The sequence below is a fragment of the Chrysochloris asiatica genome, unplaced genomic scaffold, assembly GCF_000296735.1.
Source record: "Chrysochloris asiatica unplaced genomic scaffold, ChrAsi1.0 scaffold00329, whole genome shotgun sequence".
NCBI classification, from domain to species: domain Eukaryota; kingdom Metazoa; phylum Chordata; class Mammalia; order Afrosoricida; family Chrysochloridae; genus Chrysochloris; species Chrysochloris asiatica.
The window spans coordinates 2,706,377-2,727,411 of NW_006408847.1; the positions used below are offsets into that span (position 1 = coordinate 2,706,377).

The window sequence follows — 21,035 nt, forward strand, 5'->3', positions numbered from 1 at the left end:
GATCTCTTGACTGCTACTTCCGCGAGTGTTGATAGTTGATCCAAGAAGAATGAAGTCCTTGACAACTTCAATCTTTTCTCCATTGATAAGAATGTATTTAAAAAAAATGAACCCCATCTGTTTAGTTAAGAGTCATTAATTGGTGAATCCTTTTATCAGGATTTGCTGGGGGTGGTGTGTGTGTGTTTGTGTGTGTCAGTTTATTGGATGATAAAAATCAGGACCTTAAAAGATCCAGAAAGGCTGAATCAAAGAAGAAATACAAGGATATTTTTAGATACAATGTCAGAAATAGAATTAGCAGTTGTCCCCACAGGAAGGGGAAGTGGAAGAAAACCTAGAGTAAGTAATGTAGGTGAGGAAGACTTGCAGGCATTAGAGAGTATCTGGAATGTTAATGCTTTATGGGTTTGTATTAGAGTTGATGGCCCTGTTGTGTACCATTCAGGGCAGGCTGCCTGCTGGACTCAGTTTGGGTGGACACCTTTAAGAGGTACTGTGTGGAGTTGTTTCAGACACACTCATCAACTTCAACCCCAGGGACAAGGCAAAAAGCTAAGGATTCTTTCCGCCTTCTGACTTTGAGGCTATATCTGATCTAGGGCTGTTTCTGTTCTATGGTGCTTCTGACTCAGTTCAGGACAGCTTCCAAGTGGTAGATGCAGCAGTGCCCCTGGTGGCCAGTTCTGTGTTGGTGTTTTGGGACTCCTTCTTGGAGGTCCAGTTTAGAGTTGGATCCTTTAAATCTTTTTAGTGATCTTTTAAGCACCTAATTCCCTGCATTAAAATCTCTTTTGCAAAGTAAGTAGCCAGGCTCGTTTCCTGCAGCCCGACTCTCACTGAGAAAGGAGGATTTTATCATGGGAGCGGAACTGTCTTGAGGCAGACGTGCCACTAAGAAGTATCCTAGAATGAGCAGCAGATGGATGGATCAATTAGTAAAGAGATCAGTGATTCCCAAATGTACAGCCTCTCACTTCTTCTGTCCTCCTAATGGATGTAAGTATAATGAAATTGTTTGGGGGCGCTGCTCCCCAAACACAGACTCTATCCCCTGAAATTATGCTTTAGGCGAAATTAACAGAAGACGGGAGTCCATATTTTTAAAAACCCTTTTTTTTTGCTTATTCTGAAATGTGGCCTGATTGGATCCCAGCGAGTTAAAATATTTTTTGAACCTGTGCACATGAAAATTGTTTTTTAAAGAGAGGAAATGAGCGACATCTACACATTTCTAAAGATTTCACTATAGGGGATTTACCTGCATCTGCACTGAAAGTGATTAATTTTGTAACTACTGTTAGAATGTTGCTATATTTCTAGTGTGGAGTATACAGGATTTCCTTCCTTTGTTATGACTAGAGGAAAGGGATGTATTTCAAAACTGTAATTGGATGCTGAATAAAAATTGAGTTGTTTGCAATAAGCATCTAATGACTGAACTCGACACTTTTTAATATGGTGTTTTATTGTACAAAGATGCCAATTTGCAGTATAATAATACACTATGTCATTGTGTAAAGTGCTGTTAGTATATTTTCTTAATCTGTGTTTATAGTTGAAGGAAAAGCACACTGGAAGTTATTTAAAATACGGAAATGCCTCCTAAGACGAGAGGTCAAGGGATTATTTGGAGAACTGGTGAATTCAGAATCATTTAACATTATTGGAGTTCATTGGGCTGTGGGGGCCTGGTAGATACAGGGTGTGGGCTCATGTATCCATGAGGATGCATATGGGGGTGGAGATGGCAGAAAGGGAAGACCTGTCTTGGTGTAAGCGCTTGTTCTGTACTTCATTCCTACCCCCAACCCTAGTTCTGAGTTTTGCCCTTATGTGCATCATCTCCTGCTGGCTTTATATAGGTCCATGCTAAGAGATGAAGAAGGAAGTCACCATTGTTCTGCAGTGTAATGGTGCCTACTTGATTGAAATTGATTAGCCTGAGATGATTGGAGCCCTTGTAGCAGCAGGGGTTGTATGTCAAATGGGCCTTTACTGAAGGGCAAGGCTGTGTTGTTTCTCTGCAGCTGCCAGGCTACTTGAAATTAGGCAGAATGATTTTGCACTTGGATAATAGATGGGAATTAACTGCAGCTTACCAAGTGCTGCATAATGATGGGAAGGAAGTGTGGGTGATGCTAATCAAATGTATCTGCTTATGGCGTTTTCATTATGCGTTGAAGGCCGATGTGTGCACAGGAAAGAAATGAGCCTGCAGAATTTGTTATGGGTGCATGTTTGAGAAGATGCATCTGCAGGCATGTTCTCCTTTATCCCTTCCTTCATGGAATCCTGACAGAATGATCAAACATCTGTGAAGATGCTATGTGTACTTGCTGTCGGTTTGTTTTTAAAAGCAGCTTTACTGAGCTATTATAACTCACATACTCATTTGAAGTGTACCACTCAGTGTTTTTTAGTAGAGTCACATGATTGTGCAGCTATCACCACAATCTATTTTTAGAACACATTTGTCAGCCCTGAAAGAAGCTGTAGGTTCTCTTGTAAAGAAAGTGTAGCTTGTTTTTTTTTAAAGGGGTCTTTCCTTTCTCAGTTTCTCTTTCTTTTGGTCTCTTTTTCCTCTGCTTCTTGCTTTCTTTACTTCGTTTTCTTCCCTTCTTTTGTGGGATGCAGATTTTTTTTTTTTTTTGCAAGCTTCTTTAGAACTGCTCCATAGGGTTTTCTTGGAGGTAATCTTTTTTTTTAAACTTTTTATTGTGAATAGAGTGAAGGTTTACAGAAGTTTTACATTCAAAAGTTAACAGCATTTACCTCTATTCACTTTACTGCATTCCACCCTATGCTTTCCCCTGCCTTCATCTTTTCTCTGCTAAGGAGGAAAGATGTTGTATATTGCCTGCCCTGTCACTCATGTTAACCTTCTTGCCCATGTATAATTTTCCTCCCCCTCACCCCTAACCATCATAGATTGTTTCTTTTATCAAGGAAACTGTTCTTAAACTTTTTACTATGTTATTCTCATATGTTTGACCTTTTGTGATGGACAAATTTCACTCAGCATAAGGACGTCCAGGTTCAACCACATTGTGAGGTGTTTCACAGATTCATCAATTTTTCTTCAACATTTTGTAGTATTCAATTGTGTGTGTGTGCCAAAGTTTTTTTTTTTTTTTTAACCATTCTTCTGTTGATGGGTATTCAGGCTGTCTCCATCTTTTTGATACGTCTCTTGTAGACATTTATATTGAAGGATCCTGTTTTGAATCCATTCTGCTCTTTATGTCTCTTGACTGGTACATTTAATCCATGTACATTCAGTGTAATTATCAATAGGTATTAATTGATTGTTGTCATTTTTCTATGTGTTTTTTTGTGGTGCTGCTTGATTATTTGTTCCACATAATTTTCTATGCTGAGTTCATTTTGTTTGTGGGTTATCATCTCATTTTCATATATGCTGTGTTAATGTATCTAAATCTTTCTGAATTTCCTCTTTTTAAAATTTTGATGTGCAGGTGTCTTATTTTTCTTTGAGGTAACCCTGTAAATTATTAAATTGTTCCCTGCTTAAAACAGTCTGTTTTATCTTGAAATCTACTTGACGTCCCCGCCATTTGAAAATTCTGTATCTACACTATTCTCCCTTTTTGCTTTGTAACAACTTCATTATACATTCATATCTCTGGTTCACTATTTTCAGTTTTGTAGGTTTGCTGTAATTTAAATACGTCTAGTCCTGGTGTAGCGCTGTGGGTTAATGTGCCAGATGCAAAGCCGTTTGAACTGCAAGGTTGGCGCTTCAAACTCACTGGCCGCTCCTTGGAAACCCTATACAGGGTCGCTATGGGTCGTAACCAACTTGACAGCAGTTCACAACAACAACAACATCCTGGATTAAGTTCTGTGTAGTGTTGTCAAGTATGATAATCTCAGGTTGTTGTCTACTGTTGTTGGTTCTCAGTCAGAAGAACACCCTTTAGCAGTTTTTTGAGAAGTTGGTTGGGTCACTACAAATGTCTTTAATTTCTGTTTATCAGGAAATGCCCTAATTTTGCCCTTATATTTGAAGAACAACTTTGCTGGGCATATGATTCTTGTTTGGCAATCTTTTCCCCCCCAAAGGTTTGTATATGTTAGTTCCATTATTTTAGAGGTTTTGTGTGGTTTTTTTTTTTTTTTATATAACCATTTTATTTCACAGAAAGCATTTGTTTTCATGAAAAGTCATAAAAAATATTTTAAATTTCAGAGGTTATGTGCTTTCTTGACTTTTGGACCCACCTCATAAATTATGTTTTAGTTACTGTTTCATGTATTTAATAGTTATCAGGACCTTTTTCGTTTCAGGTGATAGTTTCCACTCATCTAGCTAAAGCTTTTATAACCTGGAAGAAGTGGGATGGGGAGGGGGTTGGGGGGTTGGCTTCAGGCACAGGTGGACCCTCAGGTACTTTGTTTTCATGTTGCCCACATTGACCCCTGTAATGGCAAGGTGAGGGCAGCGGGGGGGGAGAGGGGACGCAGGGAGTGAGATGCTATAGCAGAGATGGTAGATGGGATTTAAATACAGTAGATTTTGATTTAACTCTTCACCCTAGCGTTACAAACCTCCTCATTCAAGCAGAGAGACCAACCAGAATCACTATCTCAGGCATGCTACAATAACTAATAGTACTGATTCAGATGATGCTCAAAAAATTTTAACTAAGCCTAGGCCCTGGGTGTAGGATGAGCACTGGACTGCTAACCTCAAGGTCAGTGGTTCAAACCCACCATCTCCTCCTTGGAAATCCTATGCAGGGTTTTTATGAGTTGGAACCTATTTGATAGCACTTAATAAAAAAACAGCCAGGTCCTAGGTTAAAAAAAAAGTTGAGTTGATAATGATTTATGGTGACCTCATGGGAGCTCTGGTAGCGTAGTGGTTACGAATCGGGCTGCGAACCTTAAGGTCAGCGGTTCGAAACTACCAGCTGCTCCGCGGGAGAAAGATGAGGCTTTCTACTCCCGTAAAGATTTACACCCTCGGAAACCCTGTACAGGGGTCGCTATGGGTCGGAACCGACTCGACGGCACTTAACAACAACAACAACAACATGTATATCAGAGTAGAATTCTGCTTCATAGGATTTTCGGTGGCTGAGTTTTGGCAGGTTAATTGCCAGACTCTTCTTACAAGGTACCTCTGGGTAGACTTGAACTACCAACCTCTTATTTAGGAGCCAAGTGAATTAACTTTGCTACCGTGGGAGATGATGTTAGTTATTATTGATAAGTTGATTCTGACTTTGGGCAAACCCCATGTTACAGAATAGAAGTACTCCATAAGGTTTTCTTAGCTGTAAACTTCAGGAAAGGATCCCTGGGGGAGCATATGTGGTTAAGCACCCAGCTGTTGACCAAAAATTTGTCAGTTTCTCCACAGGAGAAAGATGTGGTAATCTGCTTCTGTAAAGGTTTACAGCCTTGGAAACTATTTGGGGGCAGTAGCCCTATGTGAAACTCAGAGGGTCTTTATGAGTTGGAATTTGACTCAAAGGCAATGGATTTAATTTTGGTTTTTAATCATAACAGGAACCAGTTGCCAGAGCTGACTTCTACAGTGCTGCTTGGTGGACTGTTAACTACAAACCTTTAGAATAACTGCAGACCATATATTTGTGCCACCTAGGAATTTCTTTTTAAAAGAAATATTTAAGAAGAACATAACTTCGTATTACTACTCAACTTTCTAGAAGCTTATCACCTTAAATTTTTTAAGATTATCTAAGAAACTGAACTTAGAAATTTTTGGAAAATAAGGGAAAAGCAAAATGTCCTAAGATTCCACCCTTCCTAACATTGTTGCTTTTTATCATGTTGGAAGCTGGCTTTTCATTTCCTTCTGTATTTTAGTTTCAATTACATTGCATTATATATGACAGTGTTGTTTCCTTTTATTTACTTGTGATGGGGATGCTTTTTGTGTATTGCCGTGGCACGGTAGGATAAGCCCTGGACTAGTAATTACAAGGTGTGCAGTTCAAACCCACCAATCGCTCTCAGAAACTGTACAGGGTTGCTATGAGTAGAAACTGACTCAAGGACACTTCACAACAACAAATTCTATCTTCAGGAACCCCTGGTGACTCAGTGGGTAAAGTGCTAGACTGCTAAGTAAAAGGTCAGTGGTTCAAACCCACCAGCCACTCCAAGGGAGAAAAAAGATGAAGCTGTCTGCTCCCATAGAGATGAAAACCCTAGGGGAGCGGTTCTGTTCTGTTGTCTAGAGTCACTATGAGTTGAATCGATGGCAGTTAAAAAAAAAAAAATTGTTTTTTAAATTGTATCTTCAGAAGAACAAGCTGGTGAACTGTTTCTGAAAAACCAGCTGTACCCTATGGAGCACAGTTCTAGTCAGGAACATGGGGTCACTCTGAGTTGGCGTTGACTTGATGGAACAGGCTCATTGTAATCTTTCACAGCATCGTTTTTACTTGAGAACAGGATATCTTTGGGAGTGGTATTATTGATAGACAGATTTGGTTGATGCAACGTGACTATTATCTGATCTTGGCTTTCCTCTCCCAGACAGGTTCCCCTCTGCCCAGCCTTATGTCTGTCTGCACAGGGTTTCGTACTGTGCTTTGTCTAGGGATGTGAATGCTGGAAGCAGAGGGAAAGATGTTAAGAGAAGAGCTGCCTCGAGATGAGACCTGGCCAGAGAGGGAACGTAAATAGCCGGTGTTGTTGTTAAGTGCCTTTGAGTCAGTTCCAACTCATAGCAACCCTTATAGGGTTTCCGAGAAGCAACTGGTGAGCTTGAACCGCCGACCTTCTGGTTCAAACCAACCTTGAGGTTCAGTGCTTTATCCTACAGCACCACGCCAGGACTCCAGAAAGCCTGTAAGGCCAAAAGGAGTGACGGTCTACAGAGAGGGATCCTCTCTCCTGGGCTTGAGTGATCCTAGGACTATTCTTTGGCTAGAGGCATGTTCAGCATTAACACTTCAGTTCCTCAAGCCTTTGAAAGAAAAATGAGAATTCAAAAGGAAAATATACTATTTGCTGCATATAAGTGGCTCCTGAATAATGAAAAGCAATTAAATTCCCTGGCCTGAATGTGAATGGGAGTCTCCTCTGTTGTTGTTGTTAGTGTGGAGTGTAGCCTGTGGTGGTCAGTTACCTGAATTTGGTCTTTTTGTTGTTAAATGCCGTGGAGTCAGTTACAACTCATAGAAACCTTGTATAGGGTTTCTGAGGAGCAGCTGGTGAGTTAGAACCACTGACTTTATGGTTCAAACTGATCTTGAGGTTGCGTGCTTATCCTGTGGTGCCACACTGGGACTCCTTTGAATTTGGTCTTGTGTTTTTTTAAGTGTCCTCAGGAGCTCTGGTAATATAGTGCTTACGTATCGGGCTACTAACCTCAAGGTCGGCAGTTTGAAACTACCAGCTGTTCTGGGGGAGAAAGATGAGGCTTTCTGCTCCTGTAAATCTTTACAGCCTTGGAAACCCTGTACAGGGTCATTATGAGGCGGAACTGACTTCACGGTACTTAACAACAACAACAGTAGGTTCTGACTCATAGCGACCCTGTATAGAGTTTCCATGGAGCATCTGGAACCTTTTGGTTCAGACCGACCTTGCGGTCCAGTGCTTTATCCCATATCACCACACCAGGACTTCCAATTTGGTCTTGTTGTTAAAGTGCTGTCCAGTCAGTTCTGACCCTTAGGGACCCTATAGAGAGTTTCCAAGGAGCGGCTGGTGTGCTTGAACTGCTTACCTGTGGTCCAGACTGACTTTCCAGTCCAGCGCATTAACCCACAGCGCCACACCAGGACTCCAATTTTTTTAAAAAGTACAATATTTTTTTAACTCTTGCTTTTCCTTAAATGTAAATGATGGTGAGCTTGTTTGTTGTAGGAGGCCAGGTGAGGGCATTACTTATGTGCTCCTTCCAACATCTTTTAAACTTCTGGTATAGTTACATCATATGGAATGCTTATCGCCCCCTCTGGGGTTCCTGGAAGGTTCTCACAGAGGCCTCTGCATGTCTAGTTATTACGCAAGGTGATGGATTCCGAACTAGAAGATGATTTATATGTGCCTGGCCCAATAGGCAGTTCATATAGAGACATTTGTCAGTTTTTATCAGGGTTGTGACCAAAGCCACCAAAGGCCACCCATATAGCCAGCGACTGTTTCAGTGAAAGGCACCAATAACCATTCTCCCATTATTTAAGAGTTTTCTTTATTTTATCATCAAGTTTGAGTTACTTCCACAGCTTTAGCCATTTAGCCTTTTGATTTATTGGGATGCTTTGGTTCAGGGCCATATGAGAGCTAGAATTTGTGTCTTGCTGCCCGTCACACCTGTCCCAGGGATAGTAGAGACTGCGATAATGGAGCTGTTGCTTAGTATTAGTCCTGTTGAGTAGTGGCCACTGGCAGTTCCTGATGTTAGAAAAGGGGAAAAGGGCAACTCTTTCAACTAGATTTAAGATTGTCGCAGAGATGTAAAACACAATGTTTCTTAAATAAGAACGTTCTCTCTCTCTCAGTCTAGAAATAGGCAGCCTCTGGCTATGGAAAGTCTTCTGGGCCCAGCTCCTTCCAGATCACTGCAGTATCATGCATAGGGCACTGGGGCACATGTGTACATGCGTAGCAGATCTGAGGAAGGTACAGAGAACAGGATGAAAGGGCTTCTGGGAGCTACCATAAGATACTTCAGTTTACATCCCAATTGCTGAAATTTAGTCCTGTGATTGTATCTGGATGTCAAGGAGCCAGGGAAATGTGTGTGCCCTGCTAAAAATTTTATAAAACTATATTGCGAGTGGTGGTGGGTAGTTGTGGTTGGTAGTGTGCCGTGGAGTCGGTTCTGACTCATAGTGACCCTGCACAGGGTTTCTGAGGCTGCAAATCTTTACAGGAGCAGAAAGCCTCATATTTCTCCTGCAGAACCGCTGGTAGTTTCGAACTGCTGACCCTGAGTAGAGAGGGTGTATTAGGTAACAAATAGCATTCTCTGCTACACAACTCTGGGAAAGAAACAGTGAAACCTTTAACTGATTTTCTAGGGAGAATTGCTTTTGACAGAAATTTTTAAAGTTATACCACTTTTTCTCCCTAAAAGCACCTTCTCTGTCTTGAGTTTCTCTGGGCAAACTCCAGACTGGTTTCTCCAGTGTTAGTTAGTATTCCTTGGGTTTCACCTGAGGAAAGTCAATGTAAGCCATTCTGACAGTGGGGTTATAGCATATAAGCAGTGAGCCTGGCAGGGTGGTAGGATATGCTGTATGGGCAAGTGTGTGATATATGCAGTTGTGTTTAGTGGACAGCTTGAAAGTCTAGTTAAAAAGGCTTCTGCTGGTTTCTTTAAAAAAAAAAAAAAAATTACATTCAGAGAGATTTTCTTTTTTCTTTTAGAGGAGAAGACTTGAGTTTTCTGACTAGCGACATGTTTGTGTATTCTGATAAGTAGGAGCAGGTCCTGACAGAGGGAGGGCATTGATCAATGTCTTAAAATTGTACAAGAGCGTGATAATTGCTTTGCTCCCCATTAAACTGAAGCTGTGATACTCCTTTCTTCACGGTGGACAAGAAGGCCATGTGGCCCTTCGAGGGACAGTTTGAAAGCTCAGAAACTTTTAAATTAGATTTCTCTGGCCAAGTTGCGATCTTTCTTTGCAATTGTCTAAAAAATGTTTTGATATGTAAGTTGATACTGGAATAAAAAAAACCCTCCATTTTGAGACATGAAGTTATATGGGAGTACTCTATTCCACCAAGAAACTATAAGAAATTGCCTTAATGTATTTAGATTAGCGTAGTGGTTACGAATCGGGCTGCTAATCTCACAGTCAGCAGTTAGAAACTACTAGCTGTTCTGTGGGGGGACAAAGATGAGGCTTTCTGCTCCTGTAAAGATTTACAGCCTCAGAAACCCTGTACAGGGTCGCTATGGGTTGGAACCGACTCCATGGCACATAACAACAACAACCATAATTTTGATTTTCATCTTACCCATTTCCTGCAGTCTGTATGTCTTAATTTGTGTGTTTTCCTTTGTCTGGGACTTTTTCTTCCACTTTCACTGAAGACAGCATATATCCAGCCTTTGAGGCCCTATTCAAATGGGACCTCTTCCAGAAGGCTTTTCCTATCCTACTCCACACCAGATGAGTGTTTGTTTTCTTGTTAACACTTGTAGTATGGGCTGCGTTCCACTTTGAATGATATGTGATATTATAAGCCTGTGAAAATTAGGAACCCTGATTTAATGCATCTTCTTATAAAAATTCTTTGGCCAATGGTACTATCTTAATTCAGTTTAGCGAAGAAATTAATGTTGGCGGGATTTGACAGTCTAACTTTTACGATAGGTATAAGTTTAAAGACTGAGTTGCTTAATAGGATGTAGATGTGCTTTTTAAAATGGGTGACTGACTTTCAAAGGGCTAATATCTAAATTTATATTTGGTGTTGTGTCCATCAAGTCAATTCTTACTCATAGCAACCTTGCATAGGGTTAATGAGAGCGTCTGGTGGGTTTGAACAGCTGACCTTGCAGTTAGCAGTCTAGTGCTTAGCCTACAGCACCACAGCAGGACTCATGGACACTTTGGGAACTTAAAATTGGTTTTCTAAGAATAGCTGAAGTATTGCATGAACTTACATTGTCTTCCTGTGGTTGACGAGGAAAAAGTTCTTCAGCCCAGTCTATAATTCACTTATTGTTTGTGTGAATTTCTCCACTGGTCTTCTCTTTCCTGTATAGCATCTGGTCAATTCCATTACAGATGGAGACGTCAAATACTGAGTTAATTAATTTTCCAAGCTAACTTGTTTTCTTAGAGAAGAAACATAATACAAAATAGATTTTGTATTTTGCAAGTTTAAAAATCATGTTTTAACTATTTTGACATCTTGTAGAATGGCCTGCCCTTGAGTTTAGGAAAGTTGTTAAAACTGTAAACCTCAGAGAAGAAGCCACAGTAGCAACAGGGAGAAAATTGGAATGAGTGTTAAGAAACAGGAGCCTAACTGCTCACTCATTCTTTTGTAGGTTTTTTTTTTTTTCTTTTCTGCAAAGTCATTTAACCACTTGGCTAAAGGAGTTCTCTATGGCATGAGGAAATGTGAATATAACAGTATACTTTAACATTCTATGAAATGCAGATGTGATACCATTTGAATGTAAGGTTCTAATCAGTGGTGTGAAAAGAGAGGACCCTTGGAGAGCTACAGCTCTTCCTGTAGAGGGTAAGAAAGGCACAGGAGGCAATCAGCCAGGCTTCGAGCTGGACAGCTAGACTCAGTAATTCACCAAGATGAGAGTTGATGTTGTTAAGTGCCATCGAGTTCGTTCCTACTTAGAGTCCCTGTATAGGGTTTCAGCAAATCTGTAAGCAAGATACTGACTCCATCTTGGATTCCTCTTGGAGGTGTCTGGGGGCCGCCCCCAGGGAACCAGTGAGCATTGATGGAGTCTGGAGGTCAGCAGAGGAATCTAGCCACAGATATACAGGTTTGGGAAATGAATCAGTCAGACCACAGAAACCAACTCTGGATGATTTAAGCAGAAAAAGAACTTACTGAAAAGATACTGGGCAGCTTGTAGAATCTCTAGGAAGACTTAAGAACCTGGCACAGAAAACAAGCAGACAAAAAAGGGGCTTAGCAGCTAACAACCACAGCCACCATTATGCCCTGGAAGCAGACTTCGGAGGACATTCTGCCCCTGCTGCTTACTCTGCTGTACTGGGGCTGTGATTACCCCTAGAACAACCTCTCTTGCATCAGTGCCTGGCGCCCTGTCTCAGGCGGGTGTATCTGGCCTAGTCTAGGCCATGTGCCATCCTCCCTAGCTGCAAGTAGAACTGCAGTAACTGGCTGTTTCAGAATCCAGATGGGGTGGCAGAATGGGAAATCTATGCTCAACAGCCAAAGAAATGACAAGCATCAGCCTGTTGGTGGTAGGGCACTGTAGTTGGTATGTGTGATTGCCCATGGTAAAGGAAGAGTCTAGGCAACATTAACATGAGAGAGGTGGGCTGAGGACCTTGAGAAGGAGGAAAACTGGGAGCGGTTTCCTAGTAACTGAGGAGTGATTGACTTAGGCAAGTACTGAAGCATCTGCTTGATTGCGCGTCCTTAAGGAGCTCTGGTAGCATAGTGGTGACGAATCAGGCTGCTAATCTCACGGTCAGCAGTTAGAAAGTGCCAGCTGTTCCACGGGAGAAAGATGAGGCTTTCTGCTCCGGTAAAGGTTTACAGCCTCGGAAACCCTGTACAAGGTTGCTGTTAGTCAGAACCGACTCCACAGCACACAACAACAACAACAATCACTGGTGATGGCTGCAAGCATACATTGACAAAGAACTTCCATAGGTTCAAGCTGGATTCAGAAGAAGCCGTGGAATGAGGGATATCATTGTTGATGTCCGATAGATCTTGTCTGAAAGCAGATAATATCAGAAAGATGTTTACCTGTGCTTTATTGACTACGTAAAGGCTTTTGATTGTGTGGATCATAACAAGCTATGGAAAACGTTACGAAGTATGAGTATTCCTGAACACTTGATTGTGCTCATGAGGAATCTTGTACATGGACAAGAGGCAGTTGTTCGAACAGAGCATGGGAATGCTGAATGGTTTAAAATGAAGAAAGGTGTGTAACAAGGTTGTATTCTTTCACCATACTTACTGTATGCTGAGCAAATAATCCGAGAAGCTGGGTTCCATGAAGAAAAACATGGCATCAGGATTGGAGGAAGACTCGTTAACAACCTGCGATATGCAGATGATACAGTCTTGCTTGCCGAAAGTGAAGAGGACTTAAAACATTTACTGATGAAGATCAAAGAGCACAGCCTTCAGTTATGGATCACATCTCAATATAAAGAAAACAAAAATCCTTACAACTGGACCAATAAACAACCTTAACAATGGAGAAAAGATTGACGTTGTCAAGGACTTCATTCTTCTTGGCTCAACTATCAACACTCATGGAAGCAGCAGTCAAAAAATCAGACGACGTATTTAGCATTAGGCAAATCTGGTGCACAGGAACTTTTTAAAGAGTTGAAGAGCAAAGATGTCATCTTGAGGACTAAGGTGCGCCTGACCCAAGGCATGGTATTTCATGTGAAAGCTAGACAGTGAATAAAGAAGACCATAGAAGAATTAATGCTTTTGAGTTGTGGTGTTGGAGGAGAATATTGAAAGTGCCATGGGCTGCCAAAAGAACCAATAGATCCATTCTGGAAGAAGTGCAGCCAGAGTGCTCCTTGGAGGCCAAGATGGTCAAACTTCGTCTGTTATACTTTGGATATATTGTCAGGAGGGACCAATTGCTGGAGAAGGATATCATGTTTGGTAAGGTGGAGGGTCAGAGAAAAGAGGAAAACCCCCAACAAAATGAATTGGCCAAGTGGCAGCATCGATGGACTCAAGCATGGCAACAGTAGTGAGGTTGGCCTAGGATCGGGCAATGTTTCGTTCTGTTGTGCATAAGGTCACTATCAGTTGGTACCGACTCGATGGCACCTAACAACAACAACAACAACAATCATTGGTGAGGAGTCCTGGTGTGGCTCTGTGGGTTAATATGACAGATTGCAAAGCCATTTAAACTACAAGGTTGGTGGTTCAAGCTCATCAGCTCCTCCACAGGAACCCTATACAGGGTCTCTATGGGTCGGAACTGACTCGATGGTACTTCATAAGAACAACAACAATCATTGGTGACCTCAGCAAGAGCATGGTTGACAGAGAGGTGGGGTGGGAGACAGTGTAGCATAGAGATTCAGAATGTGCGTTCAAATTACCATCCAACCACCTGATTGCTGAGCTGTTTAAGCACTCAAAGCTTCTGTTTCCTTGTGTATTAAAATGAGGATGAAAACAGTATCCATACAGGGTCCTTAGGGTTAAATGTGAAAATACCAGTGCTTGGTACAGCATGTAATGCACTGTCAGTGCTGGGTAAATTTACTTGCTGTCCATTGTTGGCACAACTTGCCTGTGAAGGGAAGAAGAGGACTTGAAACAGCTAGCAACAGTCCTAGGATCTTTCCAAAAGCATGAGCTTCTTTATGTATCTTAAGTGGAAGAAGATGCTGGAGCAATGGAGGGAGACTGAAAATCCTGTGGACGGGGGTGGTGAGTCCCCCGAGTGAGGGGCCCTGGGGGTGAGTCTTTGAGAGAAGGGACACCTTTCCCATGGATAGTGTGAATGTAAAGAAAGTCATACCCATCCTGAGGACAGACGAGGTTGAGGCCTTTTTATTGTAGTTTAGGAAGATATCAAATGTCAACACATCCATCTGGCTTAACCCCAGATAGCCCTGTTATCAGTGAGAGTACCTGTAACAGACCATGGCTGGTTTTACTCTCCATTCATCCCTCTCCCACTTTAACTGATGCGTTGATCTTGAAGCCTGAAGCTTTCTCCAGTGGAAGAAACTGCAAAAACACAATGTTCTACCAAATGACTATTTTTTCCTCTGTGGGATTTTAATTGGGGGGTGGGGGGCATTTGTTTCCTCCTCTATTTTAAATGGTTCTTTGCAAGTAGTAAATTTATTAGGAAGAATGGCAATTTCACCTTAAATAGAAGTGCTTAGGTATTTCATATTTTATATCAAACTTTTTGAGGAAAAAATTTTTTCTTCTTCTTCTTAAATTAAGACTTAAAAAAATTTTTTTTTAATGTAGTACAATGCACACCAAGATGAGGAGTTAGAATTGTATAGTTTATGTAGTTACATAACTTTTATAAATCATGTAGCACAAGCCATTTGTTTTTCAGATGAAGGCTTGCTGTGACTCAGGGGACTATCTATGGCAGCATAGGGGTTGCCTCTGAATTCCAGCCCATAGGAGGGCCATCCCGTGTTAAGATCAGTCTAACCACTGGGCAGCATCAGGAAGGGTTGCCCCAGGCTGGGCTTTTTATATTTGTACAGGGATTGATTTGAGTTCTAATTGCATAATGGAAAAGTTCTAAATTCCTCTCTTGTCCCTGGGGATATCTGCTGAGTCCTAGAAATATCCATTTCCTGCTCAGAGGAATATGGTAAATGACTAAGCATTCTATTGGACACACTTTTTAGAAGAAAGCGAACAACGGGGAATGACACATAAATCCCTACCTTCATGGAATCTGCAACTCTCTTAGAGTGTTTCCATCCTTGGGATCTGAATAGGCTATTGCTTTCTTCTGACTAAATTTGTGCAGTCCGTAAGTAATCATAGCGTGTCTTTCTTTGAGTACTTCAGCGTCTAGATACTACCATTATTTTGTGACCTTTGTGAGGCAGAGGGTGACACTAGTAGGTAACCTTTCCTCTTGTCCATGAAGTCTTTTTAACCCTCACCTAGAGGATAAGGCTATTTGTTACAACCTTAAAGAATTTGTTGTTGTTGTTGTATTTTTAAACACCTGCTGCTCTTTCCAGATTTGTTGTTGTTGTTGTCAGGTGCCATCGAGTTGGAACCGACTCATAGCGGACCCTATGCACAGCAGAACGAAACAGTATCATCCTGAGCCAACCTCACTACCACAGCCACACTTGATGCCATCAATGATGCCACCTGGCTGGTCCATCTCATTGGGGGTCTAGAGTTTGCATAACTAACTAGGCAACTAACTAGGCATCAACTAACTGTAGATGTTGGGGTTTCGAGAAGACATATTCTTCTATGAAAACCCAGCCCATTTAGATATGTGGAAAACTGCCATGTTCTACGCATCTTCTCGTCAACAGTCACTATTGTTGGATGCTCCAGTTGATTCTGACTCATAGCAAGATTGGGTGGCAGACACCTGCTCTGTAGGGTTTTCTTGGCTGTAAGCTCTATAGAAGCAGACCATCAGGTCCTCTTCCCATAGAGCTTCTGAGTTCGGGGTTTGAACTGCCAATCTTTGTGTTAGGAGCTAACCGCTTAGCTTTGTGAGTCCACCAGTGTTTCTGTAGTCAGTCATTGTTGGAAAGGCCTTTTTCTGAAACATTGATTGCAGCGTTCCCCAAATCCAACCTTTCTGGGTAAGGACTAGCACAGCTCTGCAGGACAGTAGGCCTGTCTTCTGGGTTGTTGGCCAGTGTCTGCTGGTTTTCCCTCTCTTCCACTGTTCTCAGTCTCATAAAGCTTTCAGTGAAGATAGCTGTCCTCATTTCTGCTCTTTCCTTTCCTCACTGCTCACCCTCAACCTCTCTTGCTTTATGCTCTTCATTCTTAGGCTCAGAGCCAAAAGGCTAACTGTCTAGTATGCTTTTCCTTTGCTCAAACTGTGTTCTCCAAATGTGACCTTCCCTCTGCTAAGGCTCTGCCTCTGCTTTTTGCTCTGCTTCAATGTGTTCTTCATTTAGTTTCCACACATGCTGACCTTTTTTTTTGAGGCACATCTGAGAGACCCTCCACCGATGGAAGTCTTCTCTGACTTTTTTTCAGATAGGTTTCTCCTCTTCTTTCTTTCAACTTTTGAGTTTCTTTCTTTGGGTTTTGCCTGTTGAAATATGAGTCTCATCCCACTCTACTTGGGATTGTCTTTGCTGACCTGGCTACCTGCCTGGAGACAGCTCAGCCTGTGTCCCTGAGAACTGGGAGACCATTCTCAGTCATGGGCCATATTGCTCCTTCTGGAGAGAAAGAACATTGGATTTGAAATGATGTATTTGGGTCAGATAACATTTGCGAACAGTCATAATAGTTGGTTATGGATAATTTTCATTTTCAGTAGTTATTGAACTGATATTTAAAGGGTGTGCCTGATATCAGCAGATAGATTTAATTTTCTTAGGAATAGAGTCTGGGCATCCAAGTGCTTTTCCAAGAATCTTGGAATCATCCAGCCCAACTTTTCATTTGCTGAAGGGAAACAATTCCTATGTCACATGGGAAGCCTGTATCATAGCTGGGACCTAGACCAAGGGCTTATCATTTCCAGTGTACCAGTCACTTTTCCAAATGTTGTTTCTTGGTTTTATATATAGAAAATTAAAAAAACACACAACAACTTTCATAACTTGATTTATTTTTCCAAATTACAAAGTGAGCTGAAACTGAGATTAAAAAAATGAATTTGTTCTGTGACTTTTAGGGGGGGAAATATTGGAGATGGTTTTATTTCTCCATTGTTGGGTCAAAGTAGAATTTCCTTTGACGGTAGAGAAATTCTGACAATTCCCACAGTGTTACTTTTGGTTGGTCCTAAGCTGTCTGATTTTCATTGGATATGTAAAAAATTCCTGATTGTGACATTTTAAAATCTCTGTTATAATATAATGAGAAGATCTGGGTTTCCTATTTCACTTTCCAGTTTACAGATAACAGTGTCCCCATTTGGGACTTTAAAGTCTAGAGGTTAACTGACACTAAACTTAACTGGCTTCCCCATCTGATCGCATTGCTTTTCTTGTTAGATGAGTATCATCCGCTTTGTAATATGAACTAGTGTTTATTGTGCATGAAGCACAGGCATTATCTCATTTTATCCTCATGACAGCTACCCAGGTAGATACTGTTCTTGTCTCCATTTTACAGACAAAAAGACTGATAACGTAGAGCTGTTTCGTGTCCTCCTTTGTCTATGTGGACCTTGAAGCTGAAGCCCTGGCCCTTACAGGCTAGACTGCACTGATTTCTCGGCTAGGTCATGCAGTACCCTCCCTGAAAGTGATGGCAGGTTCACATTTCTGACTTTGGCAGATAGGGATAGGAATTTTGGCTCTGCCACTTAGTAGCTATGTGACCTTCAGCAAATTAAACACTCCGAGCCTCATCTATTCATTCAAAAACCACATATACAATCTTATGCTAAATTCACTTTTCTGTGCATAGACAGGAAGGAGACTGCTATTAGCTATTTTATTTATTACTTCTGCAGTAGCCTAACTTATTACAAGGTAGTTTTTGGTACGTGAAGTTGCTTGCTTTCTATTTCTTCTGACAGGCAGAAGCTTGGCCGTCTCGTTCTGGAGTGGGGGAGCTGGGGTAGATATGACTATTGTTGGAACTGTCTTTGCATCTGAAGCCTCAACTGGCTGTTCACATTGTCTCTGGAGGCATTGGGATGTATTAGTGGCTTTGCAAAGCACATCCTGGAATCAGTCATGGCCTTTTGAGGTTTGAGGGAATCTCGTAAATACCATACTTCCTCTTCATTCAGGCTCACAATGAGTGCAGGCATTGACAGGAGCTAGGCAGGTAGGAACTGAGGTTAGGCAGACTAATGAAGCTAGTTTTGGAGAAAGAATAAAGGAGATATGGATGGGAGATAATGGAGAAAGGATTTTTAGGAAAGAGAATAGAGGATGGAGGCAGAAAAGTAGAGAGAAGAAGAAAAGATTGCAGCGAAAATTCTTTCTGTGAGATAACTTTGGAATGGGCTTTGTACCTTGAAGAATTTTGTATTGAAGAAGGTGCATTATTTTTACCATCAAGTAACAAAATTGGGACCTTAGAGAGGGACTTGTTGAAGGTCACAAAGCTTCTTAGTGACTCGTAGGTGTGCAACTCAAATGTTTACCTGTGGAACCTCCTGTGAACCAGATTTGGTTAAGTGTTAGTGGTCAGGGGAAAATGGAAAAGTTGAATTTAGGAGTTCATTTCTTCCAGTTAAACAGTTTTTGAAAAGTTTACGGCTTTTAAAGCACCGCAATATTTGGTAGTTTCCTGGTGTGGCACTGTTGGATAAACACTGAACTGCTAACCACAAGATCAGTGTTTCAAAACCACCAGTCGCTCCCCAGAAACCCAATACACAGTTGTTGGGTGTTGGAACTGATTTAATGACACTTAACAAGAACATACGTTTTGTGTTTTCTTTCAGTGTGTTTATATATATTTTGTTGTGTTTTTAGTATGATTTTTCTTTTTGTACGTACTTTAAGTTTTTCTTTCCTTCTTTCTGTCTGTTTTTATGATGTGTTGATTTGTGACTTTAGATTCCGAAGGAAAAGGAAACTATATCTTCCTGTGTGAGATTTTATGTGATTGTTATTCTTAAAAATACAACAATGGTATTTTAAGATTCAGTATTAATTGAATGCCTCTCTTTGATTTAGATTTTGTGAAAATTGTCATATCTGAAATCATCCCAAAATGCAACCCATTGAAAATTAAATACATCCCCATTTCTGTTTAGATGGTTATACAATATGTACATTTGATATGAAGTTATGCTAACTATATATAACCTAAAGAGGATCTTAAATCTTGTAACTCAAATTATACTCGACTTCTGAGAATTCAATTTGAACATTTGAAAGCGAGTTCAAACTTATCTGTAAAGGAGTAACATTGCATCTCAAGCATTGAGAGCCATATATTGTCTTAACTCCCAAATTTAAAACTACACCCAAAGTAATTTTCTTTCTTCTTTTCTTTTGTAGCTTCTCAGACAAATTATTTAGTGGAAAAGGCTTGCATTTTCAGCCATCAGTCCTAGATTTTGGAATTCAGTAAGTATCTTTTCTTTATACTTTTAAATAACTCATCCTATTTTTATTACTGGTTTCCAAGATACCTTTGATATATATGTACAATGCTAAATACATTTTAAAGGCACCCTGGTATTACAATGGTTAAGTGCTTAACTGCTAACTGAGGCAGCTACGTGACAGTTTGAACCCACCAGAGACCTTGGGGGAGACAAGACATGATGTCCCATAAAGACTTCAGCCTGAGAAATCATATGGGTCAACCCTACTCTGTCCTTTAGGATTGCTATGAGTCAGGATTAGCTTGAAGGCACACCACAACAAATACTACGTTTAAAGTATGTTGTTGTTGTTAAGTGCCATGGAGTCAGTTCCAATTCATAGCTACCCTGTGTAGGGTTTCTGAGGAGCATCTGGTGGGTTTGAACCACTGACCTTGTGGTTAGCAGTCCAGTGCTTATCCTACAGTGCCACATCAGGACTCCTACATTTTAAGTATTGTTAAGTTGTTGTTAAGTGCTGTTGAGTCAGTTCCAACTCATAGTTACCCTGTATAGGATTTCCAAGGAGCAGCTGGTGAATTTGAATCATCGACATTGTGGTTCAAACTTAACTAGCAGTCCAGTGCATCAACCCACAGCGCCATGCCAGTACTCCTAATAGTAATATTGGAGTCCTGGTATGGTGCTGTAGGATAAGCACTCGACCGCAAGATTGGTTTGAAACATAAGATTGGTGGTTCAAACTCCCTAGCTGCTCCTTGGAAACCCTATACAGGGTCTGTATGAGTTGGAACCAACTCAACTGGCACTTAAAACAACAACAATAATCATATCAAGGAGTCCTGGTGTGGCATTGGAAGGTAAATGCCAGTCTGTTAAACCCTGCAAGATTGGTAGTTCAAACCCACCAAACACTCCTAAGAAATCCTAAACAGGGTTGCTGTAAGGCGGAACCCACTTGATGTCACTTAAAATAAACAATAATATCAAGGGATATTGATTCTAAGTCTTATTAAAAGAAACATCTTAAGGAAAAGTAAGATGAAAAATCGTATTCAGCTCCATTTTCAGTTTAAAATAAATATATTTTGTAATATTTTATAGTAATGGGAATTTAAAAAGTAAGAAAAACCAGTATTACTAAGTATGTTTTCATTATTACAAGTTAGTTTATTTTGTGATGAAAAAGTCTTACATAATTATGGTTTCTGGATTCTTTAAGGCTAGATTCACTTACTAACTTTCACTGCCTGTTTTGCCTTAATTGTTGTTGTTGTTAAGTGCTGGTTAATCAGCTCTGACTCATGGTTACCTTTTGTAGGGTTTCTGAGGAGTGACTGGTGGGTTTGAACTGCTGACCCTGTGGTTATTAGTACACTGCTTATCCTACCAATACCACACCACAACTGCTACTACGCCTTGGGGATTCCAAATTACAGACTCTGTTTATTGTTATTATTGTGAATAAGACATAGTCCTTGCCTTGAGGGAACATAAGTCAAATGGGGGAAGACAGAGAGTAAACTAGCAATGTGATAAACATTGAGACAGAAAAATGTCGAACTCCCTAACTAAATTCAGGGTTTTGCAGGATTAAAAAGATACAATATGGATGGAGAGCTAGAGCAGTTTA

General features: G+C 40.8%; 1 protein-coding gene across 1 annotated transcript in view; it reads left to right on the top strand.

Annotated features, from left to right (window-relative positions):
* Nucleotides 1-21,035, top strand: part of KIAA0922 (KIAA0922 ortholog) — a 218,992-nt gene that overhangs the window by 86,211 nt on the left and 111,746 nt on the right. The window contains exon 4 of the mRNA XM_006875505.1: nt 19,353-19,421. Within this exon, the coding sequence (XP_006875567.1) occupies nt 19,353-19,421 (69 nt within the window). The remainder of the gene's footprint in view (nt 1-19,352; nt 19,422-21,035) is intronic.